The 24,502-nt window shown below is 44.1% G+C and overlaps 1 protein-coding gene across 2 annotated transcripts in view; it reads right to left on the bottom strand.

Annotated features, from left to right (window-relative positions):
• The window catches only part of RASA2 (RAS p21 protein activator 2), a 101,767-nt gene that overhangs the window by 13,786 nt on the left and 63,479 nt on the right, over positions 1 to 24,502 (bottom strand). For both annotated transcript variants that reach the window (XM_056121112.1, XM_056121114.1), the window contains exons 8-18: positions 23,429 to 23,505; positions 22,397 to 22,498; positions 13,549 to 13,705; positions 12,756 to 12,904; positions 11,363 to 11,477; positions 10,880 to 10,954; positions 9,752 to 9,875; positions 7,266 to 7,372; positions 3,781 to 3,864; positions 3,395 to 3,472; positions 226 to 299 (exon numbers count right to left, since the gene is read on the bottom strand). In XM_056121112.1, the coding sequence (XP_055977087.1) occupies positions 226 to 299; positions 3,395 to 3,472; positions 3,781 to 3,864; positions 7,266 to 7,372; positions 9,752 to 9,875; positions 10,880 to 10,954; positions 11,363 to 11,477; positions 12,756 to 12,904; positions 13,549 to 13,705; positions 22,397 to 22,498; positions 23,429 to 23,505 (1,142 nt within the window). The remainder of the gene's footprint in view (positions 1 to 225; positions 300 to 3,394; positions 3,473 to 3,780; positions 3,865 to 7,265; positions 7,373 to 9,751; positions 9,876 to 10,879; positions 10,955 to 11,362; positions 11,478 to 12,755; positions 12,905 to 13,548; positions 13,706 to 22,396; positions 22,499 to 23,428; positions 23,506 to 24,502) is intronic.

Here is a 24,502-nt window from a genome sequence, read left to right as displayed (position 1 = left end):
TTCCTCTGAAATTTTCTATGACAGTACTCCTCAAAGACTGAAGGGTGGTGGTACTGTTACCTTTCCACAGTACTCAAGCGTTCTTGATCTCATTTGTGGAACAACTCTGGGACTGGATGAACATGGCATTAGGGCAAAGAGGCTCACACAGTACACCCCGATTTTCCAGGTTCACACTCTTTGTATTTAATGTCTATTATTGGAACCCAATAAATGCCGAATTACCCTTCTTTCAGGTGCACTGGTTCACTTGTACCACTGGACTCTTTCGTTTCAGTAGATGAAATTTCATCCAAGAACTAAACAGAGAAATGAGCAGTTAATACACTCTGTAGTAAGGGGTGTCATACATTGTTTCCACTTTCAATGATAATACTGTGAAGTTCTTCATTATTAAGGAATATACATAACTAATTTATAAAGCAAAACACATTTAACTGTAGATGGAGTTACTCATTTATACATGATAGTTTCTTGAAAAGTGATCCAAAACCTAGTATGCATTCCCTATAAGAAATAATACTGCGTATAATCCCTTACCTGTAATGCTGAAATTAGAAAGCTCTGAACGTCTGAACGTGCCATTTGTTTTTTGATTAGAAATAGTTATTTGATGGTGGAACTCAATTTTTTTTTTTTTGCTGCTTTTTGGGTCACACCAGCGATGCACAGAGGTTACTCCTGACTTTGCACTCAGGAATTATTCCTGGCAGTGCTCAGGGAAACATATGGGATGCAGGGAATTGAACCTAGGTCAGCCACATGCAAGGCAAAAGTCCTACCCACTGTACTATCACTCCAGCTCCGGTGTAACTCAATTTAATTGACAACTTAGAGTTTGTATTGTGCATGCCACGTGAATGCCAGATTATGGGGTGCTACCTCACACCCCACCCGAGGGTATTATGTAATATGTAGCATATACGTATCTTTGGAAACTCGCAAAAATTGGAATTTTGGAATATTCCCTGGTCCCAAAGATTTCAGCTATAGGACTGTGAACTTTATTTCCATCCGGACATTTTCAAATGTTGCAGTGGAGACCGTATGTGACACAACAGTTACTCATCCAACACAAGAGATTTTTGACTCCTATTATGTGTGACTGATGCTGAGAGTTGCAGCAACAGTTACCATTTATTGCCGGTGTCTTGGCAACAAAGATCACCAATCTCTATGGAGTCGTGGTTGAAGTCTAATTAAGTTCTCTGAAATAACTTGGAAACCTACGGGTCTGTACGATGTGAAAGAATACAACTACAATGCACTATGTAGACAGGGTGAATATAGGTCTTCGTTTGCTTGGGGCATCACTGTCTGTGACACAGTCAAGTAGAATAGATAGTTATGCAAAAGGACTGAAAATACTCATGCGTGCTCAAAACTGGACAGTGGCAATGGATACCCAGGAATGTCAGAGAATCGGTGCTACTGTCAATTCTCCTCTGCAGCAGTGGGGTCAGGACAAAAGGGGCGGTGTAATACCACTTCTGGGAATATATCCCAGAGATGCAAAAAAAGTATAGCAGAAATGACATCTGCACTTAAACGTTCATTGCAGCACTGTTTACAATAGCCAGAATCTGGAAAAAAACCTGAATGCCCGAAAACAGATGACTGGTTAAAGAAACTTTGGTACATCTACACAATGGAATACTATGCAGCTGTTAGAAAAGATGAAATCATGAAATTTGCATATAGGTGGATCAACATGTAAAGTATCATGTTAAGTGAAATGAGTCAGAAAGAGAGAGACAGACATAGAAAGATTGCACTCATTTGTGGAATATAAAGTAACAGAATGGGAGGCTAACACCCAAGAAAGTAGAAATAAGTACCAGGAGGATTACTACTCCACAGTTTAGAAGCCAAACTCACATGCTGGGAGAAAGAGCAGCTTAGAGAAGGGACCACCAAGTAAAGGGTGCTAGGAGGGCCTGCTCGGGATGGGAGATGTGGGCTGAAAGTAGACTATAGACCAAACACGATGGCCACTTAATAACTATTGCAAACCACAACACCCCAAAGGAGAGAGAGAGAGCAAAAAGAAATGCCCTGCCACAGAGGCAGGGTGGGGTGGAGGGGACCAGGTGGGGTGGAGGGGATGGGGTGGGGGTGGTGGGAGGGATGCTGGGACCATTGTTGGTGGAAAATGGGCACTGGTGGAGGGATGGGTACTCGATCATCGTATGACTGAAATACAAGCACGAAAATTTGTAGTGTGTAACTGTACCCCATGGTGATTCACTAATAAAAATTAAAAAAAAAAGAAAGGGGCTGCATATGCGTAAGCATTAGCGGCTTTGAGCATGGCACTTCCTCAGAAACAGCAGAGGAAATTGGTACATTGGGGACAAAGAGCCTCTGTCGGTTTAGGAGTCCAGAGCTAAGTCTGAGAAAGGGGTTGTACTGACGCCCCCTCAGTCCCTAAGTGGGTGACTGGGATGAGGAACACAGAAACTTCTGGCAGCCTGAAATGCCTTCTCCGCTGACTGACACCAACTCAGCTCACTGTGGTGGGATCAGATGCTGCCAGTGCACGGACAATGGAAGAACAAGAGAGGACGCCACCATCCTGCTACCTAAGTCTGGGCTCACTGTCCCACAAATCTCAGCGTGTCCTAAAAAGAAAAGGCCAGCATCTCCTTGCCTGGTATTCTGAAAGGCTTTGCAAAACCTTTCAATGGTTGCATAACTCTTGGTTGAACTTCCACTAATCAAGATGAAACAATTCCTTTTTCCTTTCTGGCTCTAAATTTAAAAACATTTTTCATTTATTGAGAGGCTATTTTCAAAATTTTTAGGTGCTGCAATAATGCCTCATTTGTTTAGGACGATTCAGGACCAAAGAGCCTTTCAGAATATTCTTAGCTTTTAAATATAGAAATTTTGGTCCCTCATAGACCTTGTGTTAATATATAAGGTAGACTTTTGAATCCTCTAGGCAACTTTCCTTGAATTATTACCATAAGTTTATACTATTTATAAAATATTCAATAATTTTTAAAAACTGTATCAATTATGTGCACACAAAATGAAAAAAAATGGCACCACACTAAGCCTTTATATCCCCTGACTGAAGGTTCCAAATCAGTGGCCTTTTGTCCATTTGGCAATGTTTGAAGACAGTTTTTAGTTGTCAAAATGTCTTATAATGTACTAAACAGCCCCTAACAATCAAGTATTAATCCAAATTATCACAGTGCCACAGTCAAGAGACTCTAACTCTAGGTACTTGTGATCTGTGACCAAGTCACTGGAAATAGTAGCTTTTGCTAAAACTCATTTATATATTTTTATAGCAAGAAAACTCCTAGTTTTGTATGGGAGGAGAAAGGTCTGGCTCCAAGAAAGTGTCACGAACAATGCTATCCCCATGGTAAAGCAATCATACCTTTTTAACTGCGATGATATATGCTTCTTCTTGGAACATTTTGAAAAATTCACACATGAATGTCTCTTTGAAACTTGACTAAAATTGAAAGAAAAAAAAACAGAGGGATTTATACATTGAGACCTGTGAATATAATGAGCTAGCTGAGAATTAAGTTAAAAAGGATTCTCTCCTGGAATTTCAGGGGGCTGACAGCTTTGAGCTCAAGATTTCTTTCAATCGTTGTTAGGTGACTGTGCACGGCATCTAACCGAAACAGCCGCTGCATATGTACTTATCTGGTTTTGCTTGTCTCAGTTTAGAGGCGGGTGAGTGTGGGAGAGACAGATGCCTGTACAACAGCAGCAGCTAGAAGCATCAGTACAAGAACAGATGTGAAGGCTCACCTTGCTTTTGGACAGACTCCCCCAGCTTCCCAAAGTTTGAATAGTTTTTGAGATGAGAGTCAATGTTCTAATTGTCTGTGCATCCTAAAGAAAAAGATACAAAATTCAGTAGCTTTTAGGAAGTGAGATTTGTTTTAAAAGTAAAATAGAGAATAGGATATATTATCCTAAAACCGTGCTTCAAAAATACTCATTCCAGCAAGTAATATGGATAAAATCTAACTCAGGATGGGCACACCTTGTACTGAGAGACAAAAAATTCATAGGTAGCTGACAATCGGAACTATACTTAATGTTCGTCTTAACTGATACTATATAGACATCATTTTTACAGTCTGGGCACATCCATGGCATCCACTTTTATACAAGATGTAACTTGAAACAGCAGCTTCAAATTTTCTCTACTCAACCCATCTCTAAACATATTCAATAATTTAAATGAACTCTGCAATCAGTGCTCTCTCTCTCTCTCTCTCTCTCTCTCTCTCTCTCTCTCTCTCTCTCTCTCTCTCTCTCTCCCCCTCATCATTTCGTTTTTTAACACCTAGTGATGCTCAGGGCTTTCCCTGGCTCTGCCCTTAGGAAATTACTCCTGGTGGTGCTTGGGGGACCATATGTGATACCGGGGGATAAAACCTGGGTTGGCTGAGTATAAGGCAAGGGTAATCCACTGCACTATCGCTCCAGCCCTTGCACTCAGCTCTCTATGCTGTGGTAAGAAAGACTCAAATTCAGCTGAGCAAATGAGAAGTCACCAGCTCATGAAGGATGTCAGCAGAGAGGAACGATTTGAGTCTGTCCTTCACGGTGATTTTTCACACCTGTCCTTCAGAAAGAATATACTACAGGATCCATAACAGTGTTCCCTAGTAAGTTCCTACTCCTGTCAGTATGTACGCATTGAAAAGAGGGAGTGTATGGGGGTAGGGGAGGGGGAGAGACATTTGGTGTGTGTGACATAACCTGAACAAGGACTATATGGGCCGTGACTAAAATTTACTGAGAAATAGTTGCATACCTCAAGGCTATTTGAAAAATATTTTTGGAAAGTTCACTGTTTCTATAAAAGGCCCGTATTATTCCCTGGTTTTGAACAATACAAAAAAATTGACAATGTGCTATTGAACTGAATTTCTCCAAGATGTTCTGTTAGGCTGAATCATATGAAACTACTGCTATCTGACTATTTTTGTTCTAAAAACTTTGCTTCACCATAATTATTAAAAAACAGAATAATCCATCTCCCCCGCACCCCCTCATTCTCCACTCAAAGTTATGGGTCACATTTTCTTTCTTTTTGTTTTGGGCCACACCCAGCAGTGCCCAGGTAACTGATCATATGCAGTGCCAGGAACGGAACGGGGGTTGACTGCATGCAAGGCAATCACCTTAACCCCTGAACTATCTTTCTGACCCCGAAGATGCTAATTCTGAATCCTCCAAGTTAATCATCTGCTAGTAAGCTCCTTCTGTTGGATTCATGCTCCCTACTTAAATACACACAGGTTTCCACAGATTAGAAAAGGCTCCTCATTGGATGGGCTTTCTCTCCAAGATGCCACATGCCATCGAAAAACATGCAGGCCTGGTTTGAGTGATTGACAATCACGAGAGATTATAAACACATGCTTATCAACAGCAGGACAAACGTCATGATGGGATTATTCCTTGCTCTCAATTTCTGTTCTTTGAATTGACAATACCCCTTACTTGGCCTCATTTAGAAGATTCTTAGGAAGACAAGGTCATACTAAGATACAAACCACTAAGTGAAATGATAGCTTAAAGCAATCCTTTTGGCCTAATGGTTAGGAAAGTGGCTGGAACATGGAGCCTGTGGTGAGACTTTCTTGTGATGTCTATTATTAGAACATGCAGATCCAATCTGGACACAAAGCAAAGTCACGAGCCCAGAGGTGGGAGTTCTGTCATGTCCAGAATGCTGCCACCAAGCTTTTGCCATCCCATGCCTTCTATTTGGTTCTTGTGACATGACACAGAAAGAACAGCTCTGTGGACTGAAAAACACCGGCCCACTTGCTGCTGTAGCAACCCAGACCTTTGGCAGGGAAGAATGTGTTTGCTGCTGCTGCTGCAGCAGAAGGTTCTGTGCTGTTTTCAAAGTGAAAGGGGCACTTGACCCTTTATTGGAGAAAGGAATTATCCATTCATTCCAGCAAGTAATATGGATAAAATCTAACTGATAAAATGACAGGAAGTGGCTCTCAGTGGAGAGGCCTCAAGGCCCATTCAACTCCCAGGCCTGAGCATACCCCCCGGCCCCCCGCATTAGCCAGGGAGCACTTCCTTGTCACTAGAGCTCCAGTGCAGAGCACAGGGCTGACAGGGTTCCCAGCAGCACTCAGCAAGTTGGGCTACGTTAGTCTGATGGTGGCTGTGGAGAAGACACTGATGTTTTTGTAGCTGTAAGTGGGACAACAAGAGGACTTAGCTCTCGAAGTAAATATAGAAAACACCAAGAAGAAGGCCAGTACAAAGTAAGCATTATTATTTTAGTCTATTATTACATTTTTTGTTTTGTTTTGTTTTTGGGTCACACCTGGTTAATTCAGGAATTATTCTGAGCTCTGCACTCAGGGATCAGGGACCACACGGGGTGCCAAGGATTGAACCTGGGATGTCTGCCTGCAAGGCAAGCGCCTTACCCACTATATTATTTCTTAATTATTGTAATTTTTGATCTGAGTGTTTTTGTCACTGATTTGTATAAATTTACAAAACATTTGAAACAAGGGACTGGAGTAATAGCACAGTGGGTAGGGCATTTGCCTTGCATGCAGCCAACCCAGGTTTGATTCCCAGCATTCCATATGGTCCCCCAAGCACCACCAGGAGTAATTCCTGAGTGCATGAGCTAGGAGTAACACCTGTGCATTGCTGGGAGTGACCCAAAAAGCAAAAAAAAAAAAATTGAACCAAGCAGTTTAAATAATGAACAAAAAGTATGATGTAGGGGAATATGAATTTAAGAAATGTGTGGGCCCATGCAGGAAAGATAGCAGTAACTCGGAACTTGAATACAAAAATATAAAATCCCCCACCTACAGTACCATCTCAGGTGGAAAAAAAAACCCAGCAATCCTAATCAAATTATGTTCCAGTAAATTTCTACTGCATTAAAGAGAAAAACCAAATCACTTGGAAATATTTGCAAATGCAAAAACCTGTAATAAAAAAATCTTGTGTTATGCAAACTTATGAGGATATATAACAGTGGAGGGAAAATATTATAAATCCTGTCTATGCCCATCACAAAGCTTCACCACTTATCAACATTTTATTACTCTGGCATAATATCTTTTAACAACAAAAAAAGCTTTTAGCCTTCTCTGAAATGTACCCAGCATTTCTTTGGCTGCGTCAGTCTTTAAGTATCGGTTCTAAGATAGTACAACCAAGCGAAATTGTCTTTCCTCATTGCAACACAACTGAAAATGGAAGAAAGCTTTGAGAAGAACACTTACTGGATGATGAGGTCGCAAATGAAAAGTATGAGGTGACACTACGGCTACAGCAAAGAAACGGAGAAATACAAAGCTGCTCACTGCAGAGTACTGAACATGAGGGTCATCTGCAGGGAAAAACGGTGACATGTCACGCACAAAAACACGGATGGCCAAGTGAGAACTACTGAGAAGACATGTAGACCGAGTAGGAGACCGCTGTAAGTCGTCCCCAAAGGACTGAGTAGATGACATGACAACTCGAAGGGATCAGAGAGAGAGCAGAGGGGTCAGGGCACTCGCCTTGCACCCGGGTAGGACTCCCGATACCGCACATGGCCCCCCTGTGCACTACCAATGTGGCCCAGACCACCCCCCTCAAAAAAAAAATGAAATGACAGTTAATGATTATGACTAAATTAAAGGGGGAGATCTTATAATTGAGAAACTCGGAAAGAAATGATAAAGGCGAAGATGCTAGGTTTCCAGAAATACTGTCGTTTGGAAAAATACCTCTCTTCTCATCTGCAAGAAGTCCCCTCCAGCTACCAGGAAAGAAAAGCAGTAACTCGCTCTACCTAGTGGGGACACTTTGTCCCTTTTCAGGTTAGGAGACTATTTTCAGTCTTGGAGCACTGTTTCCATTTCCCCTTAAATTTAAAAATCAAGGGGCCAGAGCAACAGTACAGCAGGGAGGGAGCCTGCCTTACATGCGGCCAACTGGGTTCGATCCCTGGCATCCCACAGAGTCCCCCAGGCACTACCAGGGTTGATCCCTGAGTGCAGAGCCAGGAGGAACCCCTGAGTCCTGCTGGGTGTGGCCCCCCAAACAACAACAGAGAACACCACTATCAGAGGAGAGACAATAAAAGCACTAAGCAGACGTTTCCACTTTAAAAAAGCTATTGAATTTCACAGTAAAGATAAACTAAAGCTACCTTGAGGCTTTGATCACTGACTAACCAGATGGCGAAGACGTTGGTTCTGAGTGAAGGAATGATCTGAATTCGCTCTTCAGCTACTCTCTAGGGAAGTCCACTGAGTCTGTACTTCATCAGAACTGCTTGCTCCTGCCAGCCTCCCGTATGAAGAACACATGTTCTTCAGAAGTACGGCAAGCATGAAAGTGTTGTACAACTCGCTGCGACAAAACACACCCCTGCGTCTACTCAGGACACGGAGACATCAGGATTGAAGCCAGACTGAGTTTGCAGTAAAAAATGAAATAAACTACATGTTCATATCACTTATGTAAGAATTGAACCGCTCAAGTGTGTGTCTAAATACATAGCAAAGGGCCTAGGTCACTGGGGGCAGGGCGGGGGTGGGGCCCACTCTGGAAAAGGCCTGGCCTAGATCTGACCCTGCTTGCCGAGGGACGCTCGAGGCTGAGCTCATGCTCTGCCATACAGATGGAGGAGGCGCATGCAGGCCAGCAGTGGGCCGGGCTGCTCAGTGTTCTGCGCTTCTGGCCTTACTGAACACAGGGCTCCATCCCTCCGTGCGTGGGTCTGCTGCTGTGTGCTCTGGGTTTCGTACGCTTCTCTGGAGTGAGCTGTCTGTGTCTTGGCTACCATCAGCAAAGACCTCATCACTCGCGTGCATGCACCCTTCAGAGTCGCATCCCGACAAGCACTGTGACGGCCGGGAATACGGTCCCTCAAGGAGCTGCCTCCCTCCGCCCTTCAGGCAGAGCTGGAACAGCCATGGCAAGTCTGCTCACGGAACTGAGATGCACGTCCCTAGCTAACTCACAATTTCATGATGTGTTTTCAAGCGAAGCCGTGATACAGCTGCTACTGCAAAATTACAGCATATACTGATACCTCAAAATTATATATATATATATATATATATATATAGCAACAGAGGTGTTCCTAGTACCCAAAACCATTTCTTAAAAAAACTTATCATTCTCAAATTATCAAATCTAGCGGGTTGTGGCACATTCAGCCACGCTTCCCAAGATGTGAACTTTCTTAATGGTGGATACACTTTCCCACTTTGGGGAAATGGCCACATCCATGTCCGGGAGGTGTACTTTGCTTTCTTCACTCTGGAGACGTCTGCGTTCTGTTTAAAGAACGTATCTCTCTCTTTCCCCGCTTTGACTTCCCAAATAAACTTACTTCACGTAAAAAAAAAATCTAGTTAGTTGTATGGACCCAAAAATCCTCACTATCTGAATGCATGCATGTGGAAAAGGTTGTTGGTATGAATGACAATGGTATTTTTGTCCATTTGCATGTCACCATTTTCTGCTTCAATTTTCACCTTGTAAAAAAATAATGGTTTCAAATTTTTCTTTGTGCACAACCTCCACAGTACTGACACGAAATGGAATGTTTCCAGATTAAATCAGATATTTTGTTCAAATGCTAAAGACTATGTTATATATCAAGCTTTAAACATTTTACGTCGAGACAAAAACTTCACAAAATAAATGTAGAAAATATAGGAAAATATATAGAAAAAAAAGGTCTGTTTTAGTGCAATCGGGTACTTACTAGGAAATCTTTTAGTGGCCATTTGCCGCAGAGAGTAGAAGACATCACACATCACGGTGGGACAGCTCATGCTGGACCTGACAATCGTGCTGAATAACTTGTCCACATAGTAGCGCAGATTCTCCTAGAGGATTAAAGGAGGTGAACATTTTATATTTTAACTTTTATATGTCTTCAGTAGCTTTGATTAGAAAAAGAAGTAATGGGGGCTGGAGCAATAGCACAGCAGGTCGGGCTTGCACACGGCCGATCTGGTTTCGATTCCCAGCATCCCATATTGTCCCCTTAGCACTGCCAGGGGTAATTCTTGCAGGGCCAGGAGTAACCCCTGAGCATCGCTGGGTGTGACCCAAAAAGGAAAAAAAAAGTAATAAAAAAGAGGTCTACTAGACAATTGTCACCAGTATTCTAGACTTTGTTTTTTTGGCTAAATCCAGCGATGCTCAGGGGTTACTCCTGGCTCTGCACTCAGAATCACTCCGAGAGGTGCTGGGGACCCATATGGGATGCCAGGGATTAAACCCAGGTAATCCATGTACAGGGCAAGCACCCTCCCTATAGTATTATCTCTCGAGCGCCTATGACTGGGATTCTAAAGCTTTATTTTCCTTCTCAAAATGATCCATTTGCATTCGGACCCAATTTACTAAAAGAGATTTAGCCTCGCTGGATATAGAAACAGACGAAAGCGTGGAATGAACATCGTAAGAAACAGCGGAGGATAAAGGGATCCAAAGGAAAGTCAGGGGAATGGCTGAGTGGTGGAGACACGTGAGCGCTCTTATCTACCGCTGGGGACACCTGTGTCCTTAACAGACTCCCTGCTTTCCTGGGAGCAACTCCAAGTACTCGCTGACTTCGAGGGATGGCCAGGGATGAGGGTGCAAGCTGCGAGCACAGGCGGCCTGACTTCACCACTGCTGCTAGAGCCAAGGACAAAATACGGCAAGGACAGCAATACAGCAAACCCCAGTGAGGAAACGACGTGCAGGAAACGCTCCCAAGAGCACCCGCGTTGTGTCAAGAGTCAAACAGCAGCACTACCCCTGTGCAGAGCGTGGTGACGTCAGCAGGAGAGGTGTAACAAACAGTAAGGCAATTTTGATGCATAAGGAGACTAAAACTTACCTTATTGTTTTCTACATTATCTCCCTCTTTCAATTTAATAGGGTCGATTTCACAGGGTTTAGAGGATTCACATATCTGCGGAATACATTGTTTCATTTAATTTCTTTACTAAACAAGTTGGCCAAATGAAAATGACTTAATCTTCTGATAAAAACAGAAATTGCAGCAGTTAAAATTTCCATCCAGAAATAATGTATATACTATACCCTCCGCATCATATAAATCTTTCTCATAGATTTGAAATGCTGGTTAAAATGGAAATGCACTAACGAAGTTCCGCATGTGTATTGCTCTGTTCAATTTTGCCCTAGACACAGTTAAAATCCTTACATTACGATGTGCTCTTTGAATACAAATCCCCTGATGGAAAGTAGATCACTGATTTGACCTAGAAAGTGCTAAACCTTATTCCTCCAGTACTACCCTCACCCCACCCCACCCCGAGAGCACTGTGGAGTGCGCCACTAAGGCCCGTGGCTTTACCTCATCCAGGATGGGTTTCAATGTCACTTTCAGGTAGTGCCCTCCCACTATTTTCATCATCTCGTCCAGACATCGGGTAGCCAGGGAGTTTCCTCTAAAAATTGTGTTTGCATCTCTGAAATACAATTAGAGATAAGGTAAAACCCAATGTGGTACATAAAGGCCATGGCATCAACAATGACCTCTTTGATCTGGCTGCACTCAATTCTGCTAAGTCTTACTATTCATTTAAAAGTGGCAGGACTGGGGCTAGAAAGGTGGTACAGTGGGCAGGGAGCTTGCGTGGCACACAGCCAGCAGAGTCCAATGTCCACAATACCCAGCTCTCTAGACAGCCGCTCAAGCACCGCTAGGTGGTGGGTCCTGACGATTTCAAAGTGAAAAAGCTCGTTATTATTCACAGCGCGAGTCCACGAGCAGGTGACTGGATGAAGCAACTGTAGTGTACGGCTGGAGAGACCGTGCGGGTAGGACACTTGCCTGGCAAGTGGTGGGACAGAGTTCAATCCCCGGCACTACGTATGCTTCCTTGAGAACTGCTTGCAGAGCACCTGAGTGCAGCACCAGGAGGAAGCCCTGAGCACCTCTGTGTGTGCCTCGCACCCCTGCCCAACACAGTGTGGCCTGTCAACAAACGGACATGACTCAGCTCCAAGGAGAAGTCATGCAGTTGCTGCCACGTGGACGGAACTGGAGGGTGTCGTGCCGGGTGAAGTCAGGCAAAGAACAAATCAGCACGATGTCTCCTATGTGGAACACAAAGAAATCCAGCGGAGGAACAAACGGCAGCAGGCCCCAGGATCCCCTCCAGAGCCGAGCCGACCGCGAGGGCAGGGTGGGGAGTGGAGGCGAGCCTGAGACCTTGGCGAAGAGACGCTGACACCCAGGTGACTGTGGTGTTGGAACAGCGGATGGCTAAAACTATTATTCACAGTACTGAAAATCAGAGTGCCTAAAGAAAAATTGGAAAATTAAAAAAAAAAACAACAAAAACACGCCTATCACCGTTAGGATTTTCAGGCTTACTAAAAACCACTCACTGGAACATTTTTTTTAATAATTCATGAGGGCTGGAGCAATAACACAACAGGTAGGGCATTTGCCTTGCATGCGGCCAACCCGGGTTCAATTCTCAGCATCCCAGGGGTTATCTCTGAGTGCAGAGACAGGAGTAACCCTTGTGCATCGCCAGATGTGACTCAAACAGCAAAAAACAAAACAAACAAAAAACCAAAAAACTTCGTGAAATAATTCTCTGTGGGTGGATTTTCTTTGCTGACTTGGGAGCTACCTTTCACGACCCACCGAGCAATTCTTTAACACAAGACTGGCCAACACTTGAGAAGTACGACGCACAGACAGCGCACAGCGGGCTGCCAGTGTGGGCGCTTACTGAGTATCCTTCAAGTCCAGGTCGGCCACCGCCGTGGCGAAGGGCACCAGCTTGTCGTGATGCAGCAGCAGCCGCACAAGGGGCAGAACAGCTTCATTCTTGTCTCGACAGATTTCACCCAAAATGTAAGCAGCTGAGGCAGATACCGGCTAGGACAGAAAGGCAGCAAGAGAGAGGTCAGCTCCCTCTCACGGCTGCCCTCACAGCCGAAGGCTTCATTTTCTTTTTTTCTTTTTTTTTAAATTTTATTTTTATAAAGTTGTTCATAATAATTTATTACATTCAATATTTCAACATCAATCCTACCATTACATCTTCCCACCACCATTATTTCGAATTTTCCCACCACCACCCAAGCCTGCCCCAAAGGCAGATGCTAAATAACTTATTTTATATTGCTTTTTTGTTGAGAATAATCCACTAAAAATGATCTAAAAGGTTTCCTTAGAGGAAAGTGTGTGAAAATTGTTGGATCTCACCTTGGAGACATTAAGCCCCTGTATAAGATATCAGTAACACGTTACAGAATGAAGGCTTCATTTCTTTCAGGGATGAAATTTGAATGATCTTGGAATCACATTACTCCAGGGGTGGTTCAGATAAGTGATTTTATATATATGTGTGTGTGTGTGTGTTTGTGTGTGTGTGTATATATATATACATATATACGTATATATAGATTTATAAACTTACTGTCATAATGAAACTTGATACTTGGAAATAGCTTCCTCATCTACAGAATCATTTTTATAGCCTTTCCCATTAAATTATATACCTAAGATTCTGAAAGTACCTGAACGTCTGGTGATTTTAGCAGCAAAGTTTTCAAAGGACCATAGTACTCTGAAGGAAGCACGCAGTCTTCTGTGTAACAGATGTTTAACCGAAGAGACCCCAGCTCATCAGTTTTAGATGACTTGTTTCCATTATCTCTTGGCTGTAGTAAGTACCTAAAATAAAAGGACAATCAACCTCATGTGACATTAAGCTTACAACCATGAGGTAAATTAATAGCTCACCTACCCACAAAAGCAACCTTACCTTTGCCACCACCAAATCAACAATACTTTAGATCAGAACCACTTCCGAAGGAGCAGAAGATTCATTTAAGAATAAAATCTATTTTAAAAACTCTGACGACTTTTATTATATAAAAAGTACAAGAAAAATAAGATTCCATCCACGGCCAGGGAAAACAGGGGCTAGGAGGACTGGTCAATGGTTGGAACTAATGACAAATGTGTGTGAGACCGAGGGTAGGTAGGATGGAGAAGGGCCCAGTAGGACTATAACAGCTGGGAATGATCACGCTGGACAAGACTGGAGGGTTCAAAGTAGGTAAGGGATATTCTGGATAACCTTTCAGTATAATACTGCAAACTACAGTGCCCAAGGGTGGGGGGGAAGAAAGGAAGGAGGGGGGGTGGAGGGGGAGGGAGGGAGGTCCTGCCACCGCTCCATAAATGATCTGGAGTAGGCATGCCACCAAGGAAAATAGAAGCGATCTTGTTCCCAAGTCAATTCTGTATGTAAAGTCCTTGAAACAGATGAACGTTTATCAACTAATTTTCATGTTACTACATGGAAGCAGCATAACTACAAGGGAAATGTTTGCAACAATCAGAAGTCAAAAAAGATTTAGGTAAGTACAAGGCAAAAAATACATATGTAAAATCAGACCGAAATATCCAAGGAAGAGGAGTAGAAAAAAGCAACGTCAGTACTACGCACGGCCACGTTTGTGGCCACGCAAGATTCCCGACTCTGCTCCACTGCCGCACCAAGAGCAGCACACCACACTTAAGAGGCCATGGGAGAAGGCAATGGATCTTGACCCCAAAACAAACAAATAAATAAATGTTAGCACACAAGGCTCAACATGTCAGAACATGATAGCAATCTCTTATACAAGGGCTGAATGGCTCTAGGGTGCGATACAATAATCTTCAGTTTTCTTCTAAGGAAACTTTTTTGGATCGTTTTTAACACATTATTCATAACAAGCCATACAAAAGAAGCAATTTAGGACCTACTTTGGGGGCAGGCTTGGGTGATGGTGGGAAAATTCAAAATAATGGTGGTGGGATCGGGGTTGGAATACCGAATGTAGTAAGTTATTGTGAACAATGTTACTAAAATAAATAAAATTAAAAACCAGAATCCATAAAATGCATTAATGAAACATAAGCAGAACTCCTCAGAGGTGTTTCATATGTTCTGATTCCAGTGGCAAAGACCAAAAACCCCAAAAGTAAACAAATGGGTCTTTGAAAGGTTTCACCTGGGCAAAAAGCAGCCTAGGCTAAAATCAGAAGATGCCCGACTGAATGGGATAAAATATTTGTACACATTATGCTGAATAAAGGACTAATATCCACGATATATAAAGTACCCACAAAGCTCAAGAACAAAACCCCCAATAATCTGATCCAAAAAGGAGACGCAGATGAACACAGAGCTGGTCTGCAGGCATGTAATCATTTCAGTGTATGGGCTGAAGCCATAGTACAGCAGGTAGGGCATTTGCATTGCACGTAGACGACCCAGATTCAATCCCTGGCATCCCATATAGTCCCCCAAGCACTGCCAGGAGTAACTCCTGAGTGCAAACCCAGGAGTAACCCCCCCTGAGCATAGCCAGGTGTGACCCAAAAAGCAGAAAAGAAAAAAAAAGCTTTTGGTGTAGGCTCTGGAGATACTCCAGCAGGCAGGGCGCTGGCCCAGGATCCCGGAGAGCAGAGCCAGGAATAAGCCACAAGCACCACCAGTGTGGCCCAAGAACAAAACAACAGCAGCAACAAAAGTGTTCATTGTAGTTTGTGATCACGGAAACACAAACCACCATGCCCACAAGGCATCATCTCCCATCAGTGACCGGGTACCTGAGACAGCCTGCAACAACCAGCGCTGGTGAGGAGGTGGTGGAGAGGGAACTTCCTGCATGGTGGGTGGGAACCTTGTCCGTTTCAGTCTATGGAAAACAGTCTGAAGAGGTCCCAAAACATTTAAGACTAGAGCTTCCATATATCCCAAAACATCCCACTCTGACATCTACCCCAAGAACACGAAAACGGTACCTGGAGGAAATGGGGCCCTCCCGTGGTGGTGGGGAGGCACAGTAACTATCAACGCTTAAATGTTAACACTCAACTATAACATAATAAAACTTTTCACAAGTGTAGGGTAATAATAGTATCACACTGACTTAATCCCCACAACTCCTTCAAGTAGATATGGAAGTACTTAGCTTAGTAGCTGGGTCCTGGTAAACACTAAGGTAAAGGTTATTTATGTAACACTCAAGTAGATATGTAACTCTACCACTGGCACTTAAAAATAGTCTATACTTGGGGGTATGGTGCCGCCAGCAGGTCAATCTGTACCTGTGAGGCGAGTGCATCAGCAGCCTGATGGCACCGTCAGACTTTCAGATACCCCCAAATTGCTGCTGTGCCTTTGGCCAGACCCCAAAAACTTGGGGCAAAGTTTACCAAGAAAGTAAACGGCTAAAAGTTAAGTATGTGGGAGACACACCCACAAACCACCTCCAGCTCAGCTATATAATTGGAAGCATGGCCTCTCTGGTTCCTGATAGAATTGCTTAACAGCTTAATGATCCCAGAGACTCAGAAATGAATCTGGGAACCCAAAGGCTTTTGGCAGAAATGTGTCCTGTTCCTGCAGTAGGTTACTGGGGCTGGGCCAATCCAGGTGGAAATAGGTTTCGTGCCTTGGCCTGTTCCCCCTGGCGGCCCAGTGACCGCCATCCTCCAGAGGCCACAGGGCAGCCAGGTTTGGGCCTGCAGTGCCGAGACACGCGGGGCCTCACCAGATGGGGGTAGAACCGGCCCTTTCCTCCCCATCCCAACAAGACCCCGAGTCACCGCCTACAAGCGGCTTCTCTGGCTCCTGATCAAGCAAATTAATGGCCATGATTCCAGAGACTCAGAAACAAATCTCGAAACCCAGCAGCTTTTGGCAGAAATGCATCTGGACCGCATACAAGGTGGCCGACCCCTCAGAGCTTATTGGAAAGCCAGGTATGAGCCGGCGGTGACGGGGCAACTGCAGTCTCATGGGAAAGGGGGACGGTATTGGCTTGTCCTTCACTCCCTACCGAGGTCACGAGTTGCCCCCCACGAGTGGCTCTCCAGCAAAACAGCCATGGCTCCAGAGGTAAAAGAACTTAATCCAGAGCCCAGCAGCTTGTGGCAGAAAAGTGAATGGACCATGTGTTAAACTACGGCGCCATGCCTCCCCGGGAGGGAAAGAGTGTTGCTCCCTTCCACCTCTCCCCCTGCCCCCTCCCCCCAGCAAGGTGGCTGCCACCTCAGAGCTTATAGGAAAGCTAGGTATGAGCTGGTGGTGATGGGGCAACTGCAGTCTCATGGGAAGGGGGGCAGTACCAGCTCATCCTTCACGCCCTACGGAGGTCATGAGCTGTCCCCCACAAGTGGCTCTCCGGCACAGCCATAACACCAGATGCACAGAAACCAATCTTGCAATTATCTGGCTCTTTGCAGAAATCCAAAATCATTATATGACATTATATGACCCTCATACCAGCTATAGAAAACAAAGTATTTCACAATGCCTTTTCAGCAATTCTGATTGTTGGGGGGGGGGGAATTCTAAACAATAATGGTGCATCTTTTGTCGAAATGATAAATGTAATCAATGTAGAGAAGAGTTAAGTAGAAATTATCTGCCTCACAGGCATTGGGAGGGGTGGGAGGGGGTTATATTGGGGTTCTTGGTGGTGAAAAATGAGTACTGGTGAAGGGAAAGGTGTTTGATCATTGTATGACCAAGACTTAAACCTGAAAGCTTTGTAACTTTTCCACAGTGATTCCATAAATAAATATAAGAAGAAAAGTAAATAAATAAAATTATGAAAAAAAAAAGTAAGGCGGAGTTCATGCCCAATTCAATCAGCTAACCAGTGGCTGAATAAGTGGCAGTACTCCTACATTAAAAAAAATAGTCTATACAGACCATTTACAGAACTATGTGATCTATTATTTTAAAACACAGTTTAAAAATGGATTTAAATCACCTGAAGAAACCCTTGAGAATTTAATAGTCTATGGATTAGAGCTAAAGAGGAAAAAAAAACCAGGACTTTAAAAATACCTGTACCCTGGTATAAACAGCTGGTATGTGCCTGGTTGGGAAGTCTAGGGCTGCAAATAAGTCCCCCAGACTAAAACAAAACCAAACCCCAAAACCAAAAGCAACCCTTGGGCCTGAGCAGTAAGACAGTGGGCAGGTGACTTGCCTTGCATGCAGCCAACCTGGGTTTGATCCCAGGTACCACATATGGCCTCCGTGGCTGGGCTTGGAGTGACCTCTGAGTGCTGAGTCAGGAAAAAATGTGGAGCACTGCAGGGAGTGGCCCAAAAAGTTGAAACAAAACCAAAACCCCACCCAAACCTCAAATTGGTTTTCTTCAGTTTTTGCCTGACTCCTACCCACGTGAAAGAGTAAACAGGAAAGAGACGCTGCAGCCTGAAAGTGGCACCAGGCACCCAGCAGCGTTGGGAGCCGCTCCTTCCAGCCCACGGGCAGACTACGCAGGGCACGTGGAAGCCCCGGGTCCGATCCCCACGACCCCCCCACCCAAGATGGCAGTGCCCCCCACCCCTTCCTGGAGGAATTCTAACCACACTGTGACAATTTCAGTTTTACATAATTTGTATAATTAGGACTGAGAAAGCAGAGAAAAACGACATGCAGTGCTACCTATGCTGAAAAGGTAGCTGTTTCGAGGCGACTCGGTTACCGTTTGATGCCATTTCTGGTCCCAAATTCCATCAACAGACTTTTACTAAAGACTGAGAACTAACGTCAAATTTAGGACACTAGAAAACCATCTCATCTCAAGGAAAATATTAGTTGTACAACACCAGTATTTACTATTTGAATCTAACTTTTCAAAAACCAACCATGGCTAGAGTGGAAGGCACTTGCCTTGCACAAGTGGACTTTGGTTCAACCTCCAACATCCCATATAGTTCTTGATCCCTGCCAGAAGTAATCTGAGTGCAGTCCCCAAAACAAACAAGAAGTTAAAACTCATGACAAATGCTTCTATTTCCTTCATGTTCATTTTTCTGTTTTGAATCATCAGGGATGGGGAGAAATTAATGTAGCCAGCTATTCAAGCACATAAAACATTTGGCACAATCAGTTCTCTGATACGGAACCAGATTATCTCTAGAGCACTCCAAACGGCATGGTACTGGGCCCCAACATGAAGCAGAGGCTACTGGAACAGGAATGGCCACAGCAGGGACACGACCACAGGACCATGGGTCACTCCCAGGCCACTGCCTCCCCAGCCACACTGGGTGAGCGTGACTCAGCTCTGACAGCGACAGGCCAGCAGCGAGGGAGCAACTGGCCACACCAGGGGAAAACAGCAGCTCTGGGCCTTGGCTCGGGAACCTGCACTCTCATCCACCACCGAACCAGCAAGTATTTCCTGAGGTTCCACTAAACTGCTAGGTGAAAACAAGGAAGCTGGGCTATTGAGATATAGTAGGTGGCCATGTGTGTATAATGGTACATATAGGGGTGTGTATCACGGTGTAGAGATGTGTGTGTATATTTTTGATTTTTGTTTTGTGTGTGTTTGTAACCTAAAAAGACCATACATCATTTCTGAGAGACTAAATGTATGTGTGTGTACCTAAAAAAGAACATAGATCATTTCTAAGAGACTAAGTGTGTGTGTGTGTGTGTGTGTGTGTGTGTGTGTGTGTGTGTGTACACCTTCCTGAAAAGAGCATACATCATTTCTTTCTTTTTTGGGGGGAGGCGCATACCCAGAAATGCTCAGTGGTTACTCCTGGCTCTGCAACCAGGTACTCAGGGAACCATACAGAGTGTCGGGGATGGAACGTAGGCTGGAAGCATACAAGGCAAAGGCCCCACCCACTGCACGATTACCCTGGCCCCATACATAATTTCTAAGAGACTAAATGGTCAAGAGATAATGGCAGAATGACTAGATCATGCTATAATCCAAGAAAACTTTGAACTGGAAAAATCAAGTCAGATTTCAGAAAAACTGTGTTCAAAAACAACTACATGGAAAGTGAAGAAAGGAAACAAAACACAAGTTTTCCCAAATGACAGAATGACATTATTGATGACTAGTATTTCCTAATTAACAAGATTAGAGAGAATAAACCTGATATCCTGAAGGCAGCACTGCATTGCAGCACTGTCCTCCCGTTGTTCATCGATTTGCTCGAGTGGGCACCAGTCTCCACTGTGAGACTTGCTGTTAACTGTTTTTGGCATACTGAATATGCCACGGGGAGCTTGCCAGGCTCTGCCGTGTGGGCGGGATATGCTTGGTAGCTTGCCAGGCTCTCCGAGAGGGACAAAGGAATCGAACCTGGGTTGGCCATGTGAAAGGCAACCACCCTGCCCGCTGTGCTATCTCTGTAGCCCATCCTGAAGGTAAATAAAACTTCCCAAGCTCTCATGCATGTTTTTACCATTTTCCCACAAGAGGGTGCTATAAGTCCATAACTAAAAAGGGACAACTGCACTTCACTTCTGACTTGAAAGAAAACGTTTGCATTTTAATATTTTTCCATTTGGAAGTACGGCTGTATTAACAGATATTTTTATTTTACGCTGTATAAGGTTTATAAAGTCTAGTACTAACATTTTTGTAAGATTCCTTAAAATATTTTTAAATATTACTAAAAAAAATAGGAATGAAATTAAATTCTATTAGTGTTCTTACACTGACAAGGCATTTGGATAAGGTTTTGGGAAATCTGAAGGCCCCGTATGGAGACACTCTTGGTGGCATGTTTCAAGTTCATTTTATTTTTTGTTTGGGGTCACACCTGGGGGTGCTCAGGGCTTACTTCTGGCTCCACACTCAGGGATCACACCTGGCAGGCTAAGAGGAACATATGGAATGCCGGGGATCGAACTCAGGCTGACTATGCATAAGGAAAGCACGCTACCTGCTGTGCTATCACTCCACCTCCTCAAGTCCACTTTGAAGGGCAAGCACGACTTCTTTTTTTTTTTTTTGTAGGAGTACTGCTATTTATTCAGCCACTGATTAGCTGGTTGAATTGGGCATGAACTCCACACAACTCCATTTTTTTAGCATGACATGGTAATTTAGAGACTTGTGATGGGCCAGAGATACACAGGAGGTAAGGAACTCGCCAGGCCAGCCCCACTTAGATCCCAGGGTATCACCGGATGTGGCATGCCTGAATGCATGTGTGTGTGTGTCCGAGCACAAAGTGAAGAATGAGGCTTCTCAGGAAGGCAGACTCACGCAAAGTGAGACTTAGACCTACAGCAAGAAACAGCTCAACACCCCATTTTCACTGCCGCTTCCAGGAAACTGAAACCAAGTCCGAAAAGTGAGGCGTAAAAGGCAAATGAAACCCAAGTCTAGCAAGAGGGCTCCTGAGCCACGGAACCTACCTGCTCCTCAGGGCTGTGGAGAGAACAAACAACACTGGCATTGATACGACTAGGGAACCACCGAGGTCTTAGCTCAGCATTCATTTCAGGGTAATGTCACACTGAAGCCCCGAGAAGGAAACACAATTTTACAAACGTTGGGGAATCACCAGAGCTCCTGGAAAGGGTGCTCAGGGACCAGCTCGGCAACAGGGAGACTCAGCTGACAGTGAGAGCTGGAAATGATCCCTCTGGACAAGAACTGAGTGCTGAAAGGAGGTAAAGGGATAGGCATAACCTCGCAGTACTTGCCTTGCAAACTATAATGCCCAAAAGGCAGGGGGAGGGGAGGGGAGGGAAGCTGCCACAGAGTCCGGCTGGAGGGTGTGCTGGGAGGGAAACTGGGGACACTGGTGATGGGAAATATACACCGGGGAAGGGACAGGTGTTGGAACATTGTATGATTGAAACCCAATCACAAGCAACTTTGTAACATAAACATAAACAACTTAATAATAAATCATAAACAACTTTGTAACTGCGCATTCAAGGACAAAACCCACAAAGTCACACAACACTGAGACCCCAGCAATCAGCAAAGAACACCAGGGCGACCCCTGGTGCATATCAATGGGGAGTGTGGAAGGGAAATCAACGGTTAGATCCCACACGGAGCCAAATTCCTCCACTTTTGCTTTTCAAACACTCACAGTTGGCAAAGTTCTTATGTTTACTAATGAAATGTCCTTTTAAAAAAAATAATATGGGCCTCCCTCATACGGCCTGGGGCTGCTACACCCCATGCTGCTCCGAGGCGACAACCCCTCTGAGCCACCTCCTGGTCCCACCAACATTTCTGAACTGAAGATGTGATTTGTGACTAATGCCTTCTCTCCTCAGCATCTCAAAGTCACAAATGTTTTCCATTCTCTCCACAGTTAGAACTTGGTTTCTGAACAGAAAAATACGAGACAACTCGGTTATTTTATCTCAATACCCAGAGGCCAAATTATACATCTATCATTCTACTTGTTTTTCTGCAACAGTGAGCAAAATTAATCATCATGCATGGATTCTGGACTTACTCCATTGTAAATTTAAAATATGCCAAGAGTAGAGCATGTATTTGCATATATTCGCAGAATTAAAGGAGACAACAACTGCAGAATTCAGGGGGAGGTTTGTCTTCTTACCAGGCCTGATGAGAGGCGTCATTTCTTAAGACATTCACTGGAACCTTGATCTCACCGAGGAAGACATCTTGGACCAGGTTTCCATTGTTCCACAAGTCGATCCTGAAATGTGAGATGGTGTTACTTTTTGTGAACATTTTCAAATACAAATCACACTTATCAGTAGCCATGATTACTCTGGTTGGTCTTAGAGCATTGATTTTATGTGCTTATAAAGAATCACTACCTAAAGAAAGCAGAATGCTGCAGCGACTTTTACTTTAAAGCACAGAAAGCAATTATTTTAAATTTTAAAAAAGAAGCCCTTCTATTACTTAACTTCAAAGTCTATCTGAACCTGGAGCAGAGAGATTACGGAGTTATTATGCTGCTGAGCTGGACAACAGAAACCACGATGGGTCTAGTTTCCTTCTCAATTAGCACCAGTTAATACGCCAAGGCAGGTGGTTTAGACCAATACATTACCTGGTCATTCCAAACGTGGTTAATACACCCTTTAGTTGGACACACCGTTAACACCACACCTACACATGCATGTAAAACACTTTCCCCTCCCAAACAGCATCGAGGTCTGAACCTGGGCAAGGCGCAAACTCCAAACACATGCATCTGTGAAACCATCTTACAAGACTTCTTACCTCACTGAAATTTCTGTTAGACAGCAGATATGTTAAGAAGAATAAAACAATTATTTCTAATTGGCTAACACACAAATCGCTTCTCTAGACAGCCCTTGCTTCTATAATGCGATGAATCAGAAGTTTAAGGCACAGTTAAGTTTGGGAAAATTTAAAAATATGTAGAATAAAATCGGTGAAAATTGTGTCATATTTGTCTGCAAAGAAATTTAAGATTTTGAAGAAAGTGATTTGACTTAATGTAGATGCACGTTCCCTCCTAAATTTTAGCAACAAACTGGGTAAAGACAATTCTATTAAGTTTTGTTCACTTTATAAATTTTCTGTTTAAATGTAGGATTTTCTTTTGGCACAGAAAAAAGCAATTTAGTGAAATGCCAAACAAAGCACGTACCTAATTTCTAGCTTTTCAATGTCTTCCTCTTCCACCTGGAACTGGGACTTTCTGGTGTAGCTACTGGATCTGGTTACCTATACGAATAAAAGTGTTTTGATGGAAAATTAAAGAATATTTTTTTCCTACATGATTAAAAAAAACCCTCTTAACTTTGATATTTTCAGGGAAGGATGTAACAGAAGAAAATGTCTCAATAACATTAACCCAAAAGTTAAATCGAGAAACAGGGTAGCAGAAGGGAGGTAGGAATTATGAGGTGTGAAAAATCCAAAAAGCTTGAACCCACATTATTCCTTGTCACCTCAGCACACGGTAGCATCACGGCGATGGCTAAGAGCCTAATGGTGACTTCAGTGAAGCGTGTGGCTCAAACGAGAGACTTTCCCGCACTTCTCAAGATCCCACTGCCACGTGGCACTTCCTCCTTACATTAAAACTGAGAACAGTCAAGCCACTGGCAGGCACTTCTGGACATGTGGCCCTTCGCACCAACCCTGCGCCTCCAGCTTCCCCGCGCCCCACGCCACAGGGCCCCAGGAAGCATCAAACCTGCGACAACCAGCACCTTTCTTTCTCCTCTTAAGCCAGCCTGCCCACCTCATTCAAGTCCAAGAACATTTCTCAGATGATGGTCTTGCTCTGCCTAGCTCTGCAGACAAATGACCTCAGAGCTGTCGTCCCTCGGACGGTCTCTGTGTCAAGCGCGCACAGAACAGGCCTCCCCCAGACATCTTTCCTGAAGCCCGTCCTGCCACTTCCGAGAACAGACTCCCTCCTGCTCTGCTTCGGTAACAAGCGATCGTGCCGCTGCCCAGGACCACAGCCTGCGGTCTTGCCCAGGCACTAGGCAGTCTTCTGCTTTTTCCTCTGGCACCTATTTTTGGGGGTGCAGGGGAAGCTCTGGCACGTTTTTCCCTCAGAACTCAGGAATATGCACTCTCTCAAAGATCTGGTCTTTGGTTTTGCTCCAAGCTACACCATGCAGTGAGTCTAGCAAGTGCTCCCATCCCCCTTACTGCCCTTCACTCTGTCCATCAGAAGCAGCTCCCAGGCAGGCGGGACTAGACTAAT

Source organism: Sorex fumeus, unplaced genomic scaffold, assembly GCF_029834395.1.
Source record: "Sorex fumeus unplaced genomic scaffold, SorFum_2.1 ptg000044l, whole genome shotgun sequence".
Taxonomy (NCBI): Eukaryota; Metazoa; Chordata; class Mammalia; order Eulipotyphla; family Soricidae; genus Sorex; species Sorex fumeus.
The sequence above is the reverse complement of the archived record's forward strand: the minus strand, read 5'-3'. Positions and strand labels throughout refer to the sequence as shown.